Source organism: Saccostrea cucullata, unplaced genomic scaffold (genome assembly GCF_032062105.1).
Source record: "Saccostrea cucullata isolate Sc308-1 unplaced genomic scaffold, CSIRO_AGI_Scuc_v1 ctg1401, whole genome shotgun sequence".
Taxonomy (NCBI): domain Eukaryota; kingdom Metazoa; phylum Mollusca; class Bivalvia; order Ostreida; family Ostreidae; genus Saccostrea; species Saccostrea cuccullata.
Genome location: NW_026940108.1, coordinates 75,757 through 91,403, shown reverse-complemented (window position 1 = coordinate 91,403; position 15,647 = coordinate 75,757). Strand labels below are relative to the sequence as shown.

Sequence of the window (15,647 nt, the reverse complement as noted above, 5' to 3'; positions counted from 1 at the left end):
GGCAAAAACTTTGACACTTTGATTTACTATAGTTAACTATAGTAAACTATAGTTAACTATAGTTAACCATAGTTAACTATAGTATTTTTTGTTAGGGTGGGTAAACAAATCAGTAACAGAAATACAATCGTTTTATTGCTGTGTTTGAAATGAGTTCAAGCCAGCAAGTGTTGTAACATAAACTGATCAAACATGACCAATTCAATAGATAACATATCATTTTTCCATATTTTGCAAATACTTATACACATAGACAGAAGAACTATCTCTTCCCCCAACCAAGAAATTGTGTTTGTCGTCAATACAAAGAGCGCAGGACAATAAAGGACAATTTTCCGGTTCGAGCAATAGAGTTATGAACTCTCCATTACTATCCAGCAAGTGGACACTTGAGTAACTTTTATCAAGTCTATAATAGCTACTACACACCAAAATATGCCCAAGAACATCTGTACAGACGCCATAGGGACAGAATTCGAACTGAGGGTCGTGACCAGAGTAAGAGAACTTAAAATGACCTGATCTGGTCACCCCTACCACCTTTTTGGCTTTAAAGTCAGATACACAAATGTCGCCATTCATGTTCTCTGTGATGAAGTAAACGCTTTGATAAAGAGTCTGTCTTTTATCATCTCTTTGGTAGAGAGTTTGTACTTTTTTATCCTCTTGAACATGTTGTATTTCCAATAATTTCCTTCCTTCGCTGTTGTACCTGGTTATTTTCCAGTCAGAATTTAGCTCCATCCCAACTAAAAGGTGTCCATTGATGGGAGAAGAGTAGATCGCTCCAGGACCCCAGGTCCATGTGTCAATTAGTTTGTTGATGGTCTTCTCACCAGTTACCCTATAGACGGAGTTTTTACCATAATCAGTGTAAAGAAGCTTTCCCTCTCTTGTGACTGTGTGGTTCCCTATGATATACATGTACCATAAGCTTGTCGAAATCCCCCTTGATAAGATTTTTCCTTTCATGTCAGACTGAGTTAGATTTCCAAAGCCATCGATGACCCAAAATTTATCTGGGGGCGAGGGGGACAAATGGTAAATTCTATATGCCGCGGTTGGTACTTCATGTATCTTTTTGACAGACGAAGGGTCAAACAACTTTTCAGACGAATCTACGTCTTTTTTTCCTATTTCTAGTTGTTTGACTATTTCTTCTTTATTTAGTGTGCATAGTGTGAACAACTGTAGTTTTGGTTCAGTTTCGCTAGGTCTTTTTAGGGTGGCTAGAGAAATATCTTTATGGAGATCCATGAGTTCAGTGGGTTTGATTGAAAACATTTTACTCTCGCAATCTGTAATCAATTTTTCCAGGTAATTTATATATTCCTTTGTTTCCTTCAATTGTTCTACTGTATCAGATATCATAGAGTTCTCTATTTCAGTCAGTTCTTTATTTTTATCAATTAGTGTACTGTCAATAGCACTCTTTAGTTCATCTGCTCTTTCCTTCATGGAAACTCTAAACTTAGCAATTTCTTTCTTAACATTTTCTTTCTTTTTCTCAAGTAAGGCAGCATAATCTCTAGCTCTAGGGATTTCTCTTTCCCAAATATGAGTAACTTCCTTCTGACATTGCTGTAGAATGTCATTGTAAATTGATTCAAGGTCACTGAAATCATGATCACTGTGATGTTGGGCAAAGCACATATAACAAAGGGGATCCTGGCACACGTCACAGTGTACATTAATGTCATTTGTGGGGTGGATCATACATTTTTCTAAAGGAAGTTTTCTTTTTTTCTCATGATAATGGACAATATCGTGTCCATTGTTTTGATCTAAATGAAACTGTTCGCATTGACAGCAGATTTTCTGATAACAGGTATTACAATAAAACGCAGAAAAATCCCTACATGATTCTGTGTCACACTCGATAAAGTGCTGGGCTGTATCCGGTACTTGGTCCATTATTGGTAATCAAAACAAACTTGAAAATAAAGTTTTAACATAAACCATAGTGTAAGGAAGACATTTATAAGCGGAAATACTTTCTAGTATACACTAAAATCAAAATTTAAAAGAAATGCATTGAAGCCATTACCTTCTTCTCCGATTAATAAATCTTATCACAATGCCATTCCAGTCATGATTAGTACCAGCCACAAATAATGTATGTTTCTTCAGGTTTTATGCAGTTTACATCTGCTACCTCTGCCAACAAAACATTTAAATGTTAATTCTTTGTATATTGAACAGAATTTAAAGAGAATAAAAGAACCATAATATTATGGAATAAAGATAAACTGTTTTCAAATAATGGAAAGATAGGCGTACAAAAGGTTCATTATTTACCAAAAACAATAATTTTTGTATTTAAATATGTTTATCTTCTAAAGATCTGTGTTCTATAAGTTATTGTTTCAATGATAAAATACACATCACATACGCATATATATATCTGTCACTTGTAATCTCAGACATCTTAGATATTTTGATAATTAAATACGTTGATTGTTTCTCCTCACCATCGACCTTTGGCCTTTCAGATCATCAATTTTAGTGCAGCGCATCTCATAAGAAACGATCGATCTGGCATTGGCGTTTGTACCGACAAAACACTTTTTGGTTTGGCGCACACCATCAGGATTCAGCGAGACCACAAGAAAATGATAGATTGTGCTATTTCTGGTGAGATAAGGGATAGCAAATATCTCATCTCCCCATCAGTCAATTTTACATGGCATGTCAAGGTAATTATAAATAAAAGATAGGACAAATCCAACAATGCCTTTTTTACAATATAAGGTTTCCAAGAGTACCTATCAGAAGGATATGGAAATAACGAACAGTATTCAATCTCAACGTCCATTAAACAAATATACAAAATAAGTGCAGAGCAAACACGGACCTCCGAAACATCAGAGGTGGGATCAGGTGCCATGGAGGAGTGAGCATCCCCTGCCGACCGGTCACACCCGCCGTGTGCTCGTTGTCATAATCAGGACATAACGGAAAAAATCCGTGGTCAATTCAGTGTATAAATAATGGACTAACAATTGGTATTGGGTTATGGACAATGAATCATAAAACATTAACAAACGACGACTTCCGAAAAACATTTGTTGAATTCTGGGAAAATTACAAGAAAAGCTTAGTTAACTGTCAGGATATTCTATACTGGTGGGACTTAACTAAATATAAGATAAAAACGTTGTGTATTGAGATGTCAAAAAAATTAAATGTTAATAAACAAAAACTAGAGAAATTAGAAAAAGAATTAGAAGAAATTAAAAACAATCCTATGACAAATAAAAAGTATCAAAATGACCTTGAGCAAAAAATAAAAGAAATTTATATAGATAAGACAGAAGCGGCAATAATACGATCAAAATGTAGATGGTTTAAAGAAGGAGAAGCTCCTTCGAAATATTTCTTTCAATTAGAAAAGAGTAATGGAGAGAAAAAATTGTGGAATAGAATAAAAACAGAAAATGGTACCTATAAAACTGACATTGATTCAATCATCGAAGAGCAAATTAATTTTTATTACAAATTACTAAATACGGAAGGTTGGGATAGTGAAAGTGGGGAACTATTATTAGCGGAAGTACAATGTAAATTAGACGATTATGATGTAAACATGCTCGATAGTGATATAAGCGATCAAGAAATATATCTAGCAGTGATGTCATTAAAGCCAAATAAATCTCCCGGTGAAGACGGGATTTTATCAACTTTTTATCAGATATACTGGGATATAATTAAAACTGAATTTTCAAAAGTTATAAAACACATTTTTCATAAGGCTACACTTTGTGACTCGCAAACAAAAGGAGTCATCTCATTAATACATAAAGGGAATGAAAGAGAAGATATAAAAAACTGGAGACCTTTAACAATGCTGAACAATGATTATAAAATTATAGCTAAAATACTCGCCGAGAGATTAAAAAAAGTTCTACCGAAATTAATTCACCCAGACCAAAAAGGATTTGTTAAAGGCAGAAACATAAGTGATGCAAATAGACTGATTCAAGATATTATTGATTATGCTGATAATGAAGATTTAGAAGGAGCAATTATATTTCTAGATCAACAAAAAGCGTTCGATAGAATTGAATGGGGTTGGGTAGAAGCAACATTAAAAAGATTTAACTTTGGTAAAAAATATTGCGATTGGATAAAAATGCTTCTTATTAATAAAAAAACATGCATTAAAACTAATGGATTTGTATCTAAATACTTTCCAATCTCAAGATCGGCAAGACAAGGCTGCCCTATTGCTCCATTGCTATATGTTCTTCAAATAGAGCCTATGGCCTGTGCTATTAGACAAAATCCGCAGATAAAGGGTATTTTAATTCCTAACAAAGATGAAAAAATAGAATGTAAGATAAATATGTTCGCAGACGATACACAACTTTTTAATAAGGACGAAGAATCTATAATACATTCCTTCAATGTGTTAGAAATATATGAAAAAGCCTCTGGGGCAAAAATCAATTTCTCGAAAACAAAGGGCCTGTTTATAGGCAAATCAAAAGGTAAAACACCAAAATTTAAAAAGATACAGTGGATAAAAACTAATATAAAAACTTTGGGTGTAAATCATGGATATGGTATTGATACTAATGCAATATGGTTGGAAAAAATAGAAAAAATAAAGAACAGCTTGCATGTCTGGAAAACTAGAAACCTTACATTCAAAGGGAAAACTTTGATAATAAAAAATTTGATAATTCCAATTATTGGCTATGAAATCGAAATGAGGGGAATACCTGATATATATGCAAAACAAATAAATGATATTGTCTGGTCTTTTATTTGGGATAATAAATTGAATAAAATTGACAGAAATGTGTGCTGCTTAGGCAAGAATGAAGGAGGGATGAACATGATAAATATCTTTAACTTTATAAAAAGTAAACAAATAAAAACAATTTATAAAATCATGCATTCAAAGTTAGAAACATGGAATGCTATTGGTAAATACTGGTTACAGAGTAAAGATATGCATTCAAATCAGGAATATTTTTTATGCACTTGTTCAGATTTATCTCCAATTTCCTTAAATAACATGTCTAGTTTTTATAAAAAAGCACTCATCGCATATAGCGAATTTCAGTCAAAATTCGAACCAGAGAACCGAGAGGAAATACTCAACCTCTCACTATTTGGTAATAAACTTATTCAATTCCGAGGGAAAGGCCTATATGTGGAATCATTTATCAAAAGCGGTTTATTAAAAATTAAAGACATTTGGAATGAAGCGGAAAATTGTTTTAAATATAATGACACCATTTTTAATAAATTATTAGACAAAAGATGTTGGATATTTGAATATAGTAAAATAAAATCAGCCATTCCTAAACTATTTTATTCAATACTGAAAAGAAATAACTCAATACCTAAAAGCGAAACAAAACTCCCTTATAAATTGAATAATAATTTACTCATAAAAAGAGATACGAATAATGTGGTAACATATGAAGATATTAAGTTAAAGGACATAGAAACACTATTAAACAAGACACTAATTCCAAAATGTCAAGAAAAATGGGAAAATATATGTCAAAATAACATACAGTGGAACTTAGTTTGGGACAGTATTTCAAAATTGAAAGTTAAAAATAAAATTCAAGAATTCCAATGGAAATGCGTGCATAATATTTTGTACATCGAAGATAAATTATGTAAAATCGGACTATCCAATGGTTTATGCAACTTGTGTAAAAATCATAGAGAAAATCAACAACACCTCTTTTACCATTGCACAAAAGTGAAACCAACACTCAAATTACTAGAAGATATAATTAAAAATGTGCTACAAATAAATGGAACTTTACAAATTGACCAACAAACAATAATATTAGGATACTTGAAGGAACCGCAAACCCAAAGAACCGTTGTTAACATCTTAATATGTATCTTTAAATGGGTCATATGGAAAACAAGAAATAAAATTAAATATGAGAATATAAAAATAACTGACTTCAGTATTAAAAATGCATTCAAAAATGAAATGAAATCGAATTTTTTACTATTACAATCACATGATTTGACAAATTTCAAAATGAAAATAAATCATATGTTTCAAAATTCCCTCTTATACTAGGTATAGTACTAATGACAGTATTAATTCTGTAAATGGCAGTATCCCATGCCGTGATAAACTATAAACATGTATATAATAGTACATGTATTCACATTTTTTAATCTACTATAAGGCACACAATTTTTTTTTTTTTTTAATTTTTTTTTTTACCATGTCATTTTTCATGTAATTGGAAACTTTATGTTTAAAGTATGTTCAAGATGAATATCATAAAATGAAGATGTAAAGCCAGATCAAACTATATACATGTATGTGAGGAAAAAATATTCATGTCTTTGTACAATACATTCATTGTGATATGTTTTTTTTTTTTACAATCTAATTTTATTATCACAAATCTCTACATATTGTTTATTAGCTGTAAAACATAAAAAGACCCGTATTTGAGGGTGACCTGGCCCTAAATACTAGTTACAGTGAGATTGATATAGACTTTTTTTCTTTTTTTTCTCCACACAATCTCCACTGCAACAAGGGTCATTCTCGGTTTGTGTTAAACGTATAATTTGTTATTATATATAAAAAAAATGCTTAAATATGCTTTGAGATATTTATGTATATGTACGAAAATGAAGTCAATAATCATATAATAGTATAATGGTAGACTTTAATAGCAATATGAAAATGGTTCCAATTTGCTTGAGATGTTTAAGTATATGTACATGTAAGAAAATGAAACGTCAATAATAATATATATAAGTATAATATGAAAAAATTCTGTTTTCAAATATTGGAGATACATTATATAATATTATATCGATCCAGGGAGCTCATGGCACCCCTGGTGTGGTATTACTAGAGGGCTTCTGCGGAAGTTTTGCCTCCTTGTTATATTGTACATTATTGAATAAATGATTTTGAAAAAAAAAAAAAAAAAAAAACAATTGGTATGAAAAACGTCATTCAGCATTCCATTCAATGATAAATTGTATTTGCTGACAAGGTCATTGTATCGACCATAGAATTTACGAAATGATGACTTTAAACGAGACTGTTGATATTCTTGTTTCATCAACTTGCTTGTCAATAATTTACCTCGTTTAAGAAACTGTTCATACGCAGAGCATGCTCTTGCATATCGAATCAACTGAGATATAAATACTCCGTATGCAGGTGATGAAGGTATACTGCTGCATAAGTAATGGAAGTTGACGACAGAAAATATAAAATCATCACGTTTGTCATAAAGCTTAGTTGTTATATTACCATTAGTGTCTTTTTCAAGTAAAATATCCAAGTATGAAGCAGAAGTGTCGGACTCTGTGGTATCTTTTATCTCAAGCTCACCAGGATATATCGTGTCGACGTATGAATGGAAATTATCATTATTAATTGACAATACGTCGTCGATATATCTAAATGTCGAGTTGAAGGCCACAGCAAGTGTTTTCTTCTTTTCACGTAAAAGATTTTGCATAAATTCTGCTTCATATGAATATAAAAATAAGTCTGCTAATAACGGAGCGCAATTTGTACCCATGGGAATTCCAATAGATTGTTGGAATACCTGGTCTCCAAAAACCACATAGATATTGTCGATCAGAAACTCAAGCATCTTCTTGATGTCAACTTCAGAGTACTTATGTGTGCAATCAGAATCTGTTTTAACAAAATAATTTTTCAAATGACCAATGAAGAGGTAAGTAAACTTACGAGTTCCATTTTTGTTGAAGAAGCAGCTGTCAATGATATCAAAAAGCCTGGATTTTAATTTGTCGTGGGGAATTGTTGTGTATAAAGTTGAAAAGTCGTAACTTTTTATGCTGTTGATTTTTGTAAAGTCTTGTGATTTCAAATTGTCCAAAAGTTCTTTAGAATTTTTAAGTATCCACATCTGATTTACACCAGTTCTTGGATATATAGTTGTACAGTACTCTTGAAGTTTTTCCTTCACTAGTGTCAATATTTTAGTGAGAAGTAACGAAAGAGGCTTGGTTGAACATTTACTGGAACCTGCAATGTATATTTGTTTGTAAGGACTCTTATGAAGTTTCGGAATCCAATATATATAAGGTAGTTCAAATTCATTTTGGCTCTGTGGAATATTAAAAGTATTCAAAACTGACAGGTGATTCTGAAGAATTTCTTCCTTAGATAGAGAAGAATATGTATAAGTAGGATTACCACTTGTAGAATTAAATCCAAGTTCTTCTAGAATGCAATTTATATAATGTAAATATCAGGTAGCCCTTAATGATGCACTGTGATGTGTTGATCAGTTTTGCACTTATCATTTATGCCTACCTAAAACAAGACCGAACCTCATTAATATGTCATGCTCAGAATAAACAAAATTAGGATATCTTTTTCCCTTTGCCAAATTACTGTGTTCTTCCCCATTTTTGTGGAGCTCTAATTTTAATACAGGCCCCTATATAGCTAGACCATTATTATTATTGTTTTAAAAAGGAAAGTAGTAAGAAATTTTTTAAGACAACCAATTCAGAACATAAAGATATCTGTTACTAAAACGTAGGTGCTGGAATATGAAATATCTCAATTTATTGACTATGAAGATAAAAAAAACAGTTTATCTTTTCGGTTGATTTAACGTTTATAAAAAATATACTTTTTTGAAATATACATATACAAAAAATATCGCTGAACAAAATAAAACCTGCAAGTGAAACACGATATTATGATTATTGAAGCATTGCAGTACGTAGAATTTTATTCTTATTTGCAGTGTAAATACACTTTAACGGTTGGACTGGCTAAACTCACGATCAGAATTTGATGATGGTTGATACAGAGAGCACTGGGAAATGGCGGACATCCGGTGGTGTGAAGGAAAGATAGAAATTGACCATCCATGTCTAGCAGGTGAACACTAGAGCACTGGTGACTAAAATCTTCATAGCCATTACACACCACAATATGTCCCTGGACATCTGTACAGATTCCACAGGGACGGAATCCGATCTGACCCTGGTGACCAGAGTAAGAGAACCGGTACTCTTCTGTCCCTGTCACCACCACAACCTTACTGGCAAGGTAGTCAGAGGTACAAATGTCACCGTTTATATTCTCTGTGATAAAACATGCAATTAGATAAAAAATTTGTCTTTTATCATTCAAATTGATATTTTGTAGCTTCACCCATCCTTTGCTAAATCTGACTATTTTTTCAGTCACCTCCATGAAATTCTTTTTCTCCATCCCCACCAATACGTATTCATTGATATAAGAGGAGTAAATTGCTCCATTTTCCATTTCCTTGTTCCGATTCCTAGTTTGTTGGGAGACATATATGGCATTAATATTGAAATATGTGTAAAGAAGTTGTCCTTCTGTTGTGACCGAATGACTACCTCGAATACCCGAAATATTAGTTGATTTTTTCCATAAGATGTTTCCTTTCATGTCAGACTGAATAAGGTTTCCCCAGTCATCACTGACCAAGAATTTATCAGGTTCCAAAGCAGATAAATGTGCAATATTTAAGTGGTCGATGGTTATATAATTTACTTTTCTGATTGAGGAGGAAATGTCATCTCTTCTGGCGATTTCATTTCAATGTCATGAAACTGATTGACTGGTTCTTTTTTTTGTATCCCTTGTGTCAATATTGAGAATCTCTAATGACGAACATTGCATAGAATTCGGAGGACACCAAAGAGCGATTATTGAGCAAAATCTGGTATTTGATCCTTGAACGCCTATCTATACTAACAAAAATGTGAGATTAATAAGTGTATCAAAGAAAACGGATCAGATGATATTATAATTGTGAAAATAAAGACTGGCATATTTTTAAGTCTTTTCATGTTTTAAAAAATGTGTCTCTTATTATCTTTGATAATAACGGACAGTCATTTCTTGTGCATGTTTATTGACAGGTGAAGGATAATATATAGATGACAAACAGTATTCAATATCAAAGTACATAAAACAATACAAAATTGGAGAACGAACATGGACCTAAAAATATTGGAAATGGTTTCATGTGCCATGGAGGAGGGAGCATCTCCAGCCGACCGGTCAAAGTAGTCGTGTTCTCGAGCTCCTAAAATAATTTTGTTACAGCATCAATGCTGATTTTGGTGCTTCCTATGCTTGCTGATTTTGATGCTTCCTTTGCTTGCTGATTTTGATGCTAGTTATCCTTATCCTGATCCTGGTTTGATCCTTATCCTGATGTTGGTTTGAAACTAAGAATTAGGTCAATGCTAGTAATGCTACCAGGAGTAGGATTATCTCGCCGGAAGTGAATAATTCAAAAACAGCATCGCTATTTTAAGCCATTAAAATAGTTTTAGGGGTAATTTTATTTGTAACTTGTGTTAAATGACTTTCCTTTATCTGTATTTACTTTGGTCAATGCTAGTTCTTTCCTTTGCATGCTGATGCGGATCCAAGTAATACTGTTTTTTTAAATGCTGATGCTGATGCTAGTTATATCCTGATCCTACTTATGCTGATCCTGATGCTGGTTTATGTAACAAAATTAGTTCCCTGCACTGTATCATGGTCGGGAAATAACTGGAAAATCCGTTGGCAGTTCAGTGTATCAATAGACGTCACCATCATTTGACTCAACGATAAATTGTAATTTCTTACCAGGATATTGTATCGACCATAGAAGTAACTAAATAATGACTTTGAATAAGACTGCTGAATAATCTTATTTAATCAACTTGTTTGTCAATTACTTATCTCATTTTAGAATATATACATATGTAGAGCATGCTTTTAGGTATCTTATCAACTTAGAGAGATCAACTCCGTATGCAGATATATGTAAAAGAGGCATATTGCTGCATATGTAAGTGAAGTTTACGATTGAAAAAGTTAAGAAAAAAGTCTATCATAGATCTAGAGCTTGTTAGACATATCACCATTAACGTCTTTAAGGCATATTAAAACTATACGTTAATTCAATTTTATCTATGTAAACAATAAAGAATTGATGAATACATTAAAATCCTGGGAGTTATTTTGTTTTGTCAAAAAATCTGGACATCTTCGTAGAGCCTATTGTATACTTCTTTACCCACTTTCGTTCGTTCGAATAAAAAAATACCATATATCCTGTAAATATTGTAGATAAAAGGGTGACACACTGCCAGCAATTTAAAGAAGCTACAAAACTTGAGAATACGACAGATATGTAGTTATACATGAAAATGCAAAAGATTTTGAAAACATTCTTCAACTTATTTACCTGAAAATGGATTGGAATGACATAGTACGCAAACCTTTTGTAAAAAAGGAGTATACATCCTTTTCCAAATTTTGTGTTATCAAAAATCCTATCAGTAGTAATCCTCGACTTAAGCAGGGTTCTCCATCATTTGCGATTTTACTGTGTTGCAGAGTTTACGCAAAGCACTTATATTTCGCGGTATTTTCGCTTACAAATTCACAACTGAATCACAATTCATAATAATTACAAAAAATAACAAGCACACACTTATTTAAAAATCGCTTAATCGTTACACAAATGGCCGTACATTCTTATAAAAGGGAAAAAAAAACAATCTGAAAAGCAGAGGAAATTCTAGCCGACAGTAGAGATACTTAACATTTTTTAAAGTAGATTTACCGTCTTTATTTATCAGGTTTCTTCATCGAGTTACCGCATTACAAACAAAAAGAACTTTAGGACAGTAAAATATTTTAAAGAGTTCCTTGAACACGCTGAAATTTCAAAATTGTCGGCAATTTATTTGCATCATTTAAATGACTTCGGTGCGATGTTATATTTGACTTGAAGTCTTTACATAATTCTAGAGCCGTGACTCGCGATCTATAGAAAAGACTTTTAAAATATTTTTCATAAATAATACAGTGTGTTTTATTTCAACTACCAACAAACTGAAACTGCAACCACAAATAAACCAGTACATTGAATTGTGAAAAGAATTTAATTGTCTTTGTTCCGTCATGCATAAAGTCCGGCGAGGGTGAAGGAGATAATTGATTAATTATTCAAGTTGAAGCCCTAGTAATGAGTGTTATAACTTTTCAAAATGAAAGACGGTAGAGTTGTTTGATTTAAAGACATATATGGCGTAACTGATCAAACAATACAATTTTAAATAATACAGAATTAAGTAAAGAAATATAGTTAATACATTTAAATTAAAACTATTCATACAATTCTGGACACGGAGAACACCTCGTTTCAACTAATCATACGATTTTATCTTCTATGCAATGTGTTATTAAATCTTTTGTATTTTCTTCCGAGCCGGAGAAAATTCCGAGAATCCAAATGAAAATGTGCTATCTTTATAATGCAATTGACTTATATTTAGTAATTTTCGGAAAAGTTCTATCTTTATATAAAGTAATGATACAAACAAAAAGTTCTTATGATATTAGTCTTAATAATTTTCATTGTACATACGCCATATATGGCTTTAAGTTTCAGTAAGAGAGAATTTGTGTGTTTAGATTTTCTAATAATCGCAACTCTTACTGTGTCGGCAAAATTTTTACTGTGTCGCATGCATGAAATCTGAATCGTTACTGTGTCGGAAAAAGTTTTACTGTGTCGGGAGCAACATATTAAAACAGCTCATGGAGAACCCTGCTTAAGTAAAACTGCGCCTTTTCATTTTATGTCTATCTTAAACAGATAACAAGCATTATTTTCATAAAAGCTCCTAACTAATGATTATCGACTTAAATACTGATCCTGTGCCTAGCTACCAATAAATAGAGAGGAAAGTTTCTCTTCCATTAAATGTTAGAAACATTGCAATATTTTCACAAGCATTAAAAACATTATTAAGAAAATAAAACTCGAATAAATGGAAATGGTTTTTTTCATATGTAACAGGATAACCCCTTCATCAAGATACAATACTTCTGCAATCATTCATGATCCATGACTTAGTATTATTTTGGGCTGTTCCACGTTAGATAGTATATCTAATTATGCAATATTATAAGATATAACATATATATTGGAGCCAAGACTTTGGTTAAAAAAATGTAATATTGTATAGACTTTGAGACGTATATTGTACATGAACCAATATAATAAGTATACTCTTCAAAAAAAAAAAAAGAAATGCATAGTAGGAACAATGCCCTGAAAAATGTATGATAGTTTTGTCATACCTTTTATTTTTTTTTGGATATGATGAATGAAATGCATGATTTTTAATGCAATTGTTAACTTTACATCTATAATAAAATTCTCACAGACAAAGAAGACCTGATTTTGCAAATTTTACCCTAAAATTTTGATCTCAATTTTCAATTGATGAATTCTGATGCAATTCCTTCAGGTACAAAAGAGTCTGTCAAAAGCAGGGGTTCTCGATATTTTGAATCTGATTTTAATTGGACAAGGACGCTTCCTAAAAATGCTGCATCTGAATGCTTCATGGCACAAAAAGGAAAATGGGTGATTGCAAGCAGGGGTACTACAATCTACAATTGCAAGAGCTTTAAATGTTACGCACAGCGCCGTATCTAATCTATAAAACATAAATAATTAACATTGAACACCCAATGTTCGCAAAAAATATGGTAGACTACATGTGACATCAGCAGCACAGCATCACTTCAGAGGATTGTATAAATTACATGAATGTAATTCAATGACGTCATCTAAAGGATTCGCTATCCTTGAACTTACAGATCATCTTACAAGACCGTTTTCAGTTGACTACGAATTATTGTAAGAGGATTATTCATGCCATTGCTCTGACCAAACAACAACCCAAATATCGACTTCAAAGATCTCAGATCAATAGTGTATGACCACAGAATCACTGCTTAACATCATTACTTCTCTACTTGTCTGTAATTTCTTTTGTCAAAAAGTAATATATTTGAGTCGGAATCTTTTTAATTTTTGGCAATTTGAATTCATGAATATTACTATTTAAACATTAAAAATTCAATTGTCAAAATAAAAAAAAATGCTTTTTATGATTTTAATATGAAGTGATTTAAGAATTATTTTATTTTTTATTTCTGAAATTTTTGAAAAGACCATTCTGTGCCACAAAAAGTTGTTCCGGAAGAGGAGAACTGGTGGTTTTGCATTTTTGGTACAGTGCAAAGGGATTCTCAAAAATGGTCAGATCAGAGGGAGGACAAATGAAAACATTGAAAGATACAGAAAGAAAAAGAACAGGGAAATACATGAAATGGAATCGTTATGGAATGTAAAGGATTGATTGATTGATTATATATTGTTTAATGTCCCTCTCGAGAATTTTTCACTCATATGGAGACGTCACCGTATGCCGGTTAAGGGCTTCAAATTTTGACCTGTACTCGGCACTCAGTGCTATTGAGCAGTAGGTATCTTTATCGTGCCAACGCCTGCCGCTGACACGGGACCTCGGTATTTAAGGTCTCATCCGAAAGACCCGCAACTTTCACTTCAAAGTGCTGAGAGCATGCCGAAGGAACAGTTGCTACCCACTTTAACGACTAGGTCAGTCGTGGCCGAGATACGAACTCACGACCTCCCGATCACGGAGAGAGCGCTCTACCGACTAAGCTACCGCGAACGGAGAAATATGAAGGATGTATACAATCTTTTCTGAATTTGACCTTTAGAGATATTCCATTCTTATTTGTATGCTGGAATATCAAATAACTTGATTTTTCTTGAATTTACAATAGAGAATACATTCATGACAAATGTTATTGCTGATATTTCAATTTTGTTGTGGATACTCTCGTGTCATATTATATATTTTTTCAAGGACATGACCTAATTATGTTATTTATAAGTACATGTATACATGTTTAACTACTTAATCATTTTGCTGAGATCTTATAAGTTGTACTCATTTTAAAATATCGACAAATGCTACTGATTTGTTTGTATATTTTCTTGTTTAGAATGTACACTGTAAAAAATAATTTATTTCTCTTTATGACAATACTTTTATCAAAAAAGTTGTTTAAGCATTCGAAGATATTTTAAAATATTTAAATATTGAAGATAGATCATTGTAATGTAATGGATTTTCATCTAAAACAGAAATATCAGATTTTAACAAGTGTACAAGAATGTGAAAAATAATGAAAGAGAACACACATTAGTGTTGCATATGATTTACATATGATGCCCTTTTCATATGATTCTCATATGTGAATGGCTTGAAACACACTTAATCATTCATTTGAAAATCATATGTAGTTTTTTTTGTATGATTCACATTTGTGGATCATATGTAAATCATATGATTTGCTTCATATGATTCACATATGATGCCCTTTTTCTATGATCATTATCTGAAATCAATCATATGGGAATCATTTAATACTCATATAAGAATCATATGTGGCTTAGTTGCCTGTGAATAAAGTTCCAATGATTGATTGTATATTGCTTAAGGTAAGTCACTCCTCAAGTTTGTTATATCAAGGATTTTTTGAGAAGTATATTTTTGATAAGTACTCATAAAGTGTAACTCAAAATTGCAAAGAAAATAGGGGGTCAGTGTGCATCCTACTGATCTACGGTACATTTAAGTTGACCTTTTTGCACTTAAATTTCATCTCTTAGGTTTATTACTTTAACCCTTATTATATTTGATTAGATGTAAGCAAGGCAATAAATATAATCTTATTTTTGGCAAAATAGTTTGAATAATATATAACATTG

At 32.0% G+C, this 15,647-nt stretch overlaps 2 protein-coding genes across 2 annotated transcripts; both read right to left on the bottom strand.

Moving 5' to 3' along the window:
* Nucleotides 1-216: 216 nt before the first annotated feature.
* Nucleotides 217-1,914, bottom strand: LOC134254785 (uncharacterized). The gene has a single exon (XM_062737308.1). The coding sequence runs from the start codon at nt 1,912-1,914 to the stop codon at nt 217-219; it is 1,698 nt and encodes a 565-aa protein (XP_062593292.1).
* Nucleotides 1,915-8,737: 6,823 nt separating this feature from the next.
* On the bottom strand, nt 8,738-9,274 carry LOC134254783 (uncharacterized). The gene has a single exon (XM_062737307.1). The coding sequence runs from the start codon at nt 9,272-9,274 to the stop codon at nt 8,738-8,740; it is 537 nt and encodes a 178-aa protein (XP_062593291.1).
* Nucleotides 9,275-15,647: the final 6,373 nt, after the last annotated feature.

Coding starts and splice junctions, on each gene's coding strand:
- LOC134254785 (XM_062737308.1), bottom strand. CDS start 1,914: ATGGACCAAGTACCGGATACAGCCCAGCACTTTATCGAGTGTGACACA.
- LOC134254783 (XM_062737307.1), bottom strand. CDS start 9,274: ATGGAAAATGGAGCAATTTACTCCTCTTATATCAATGAATACGTATTG.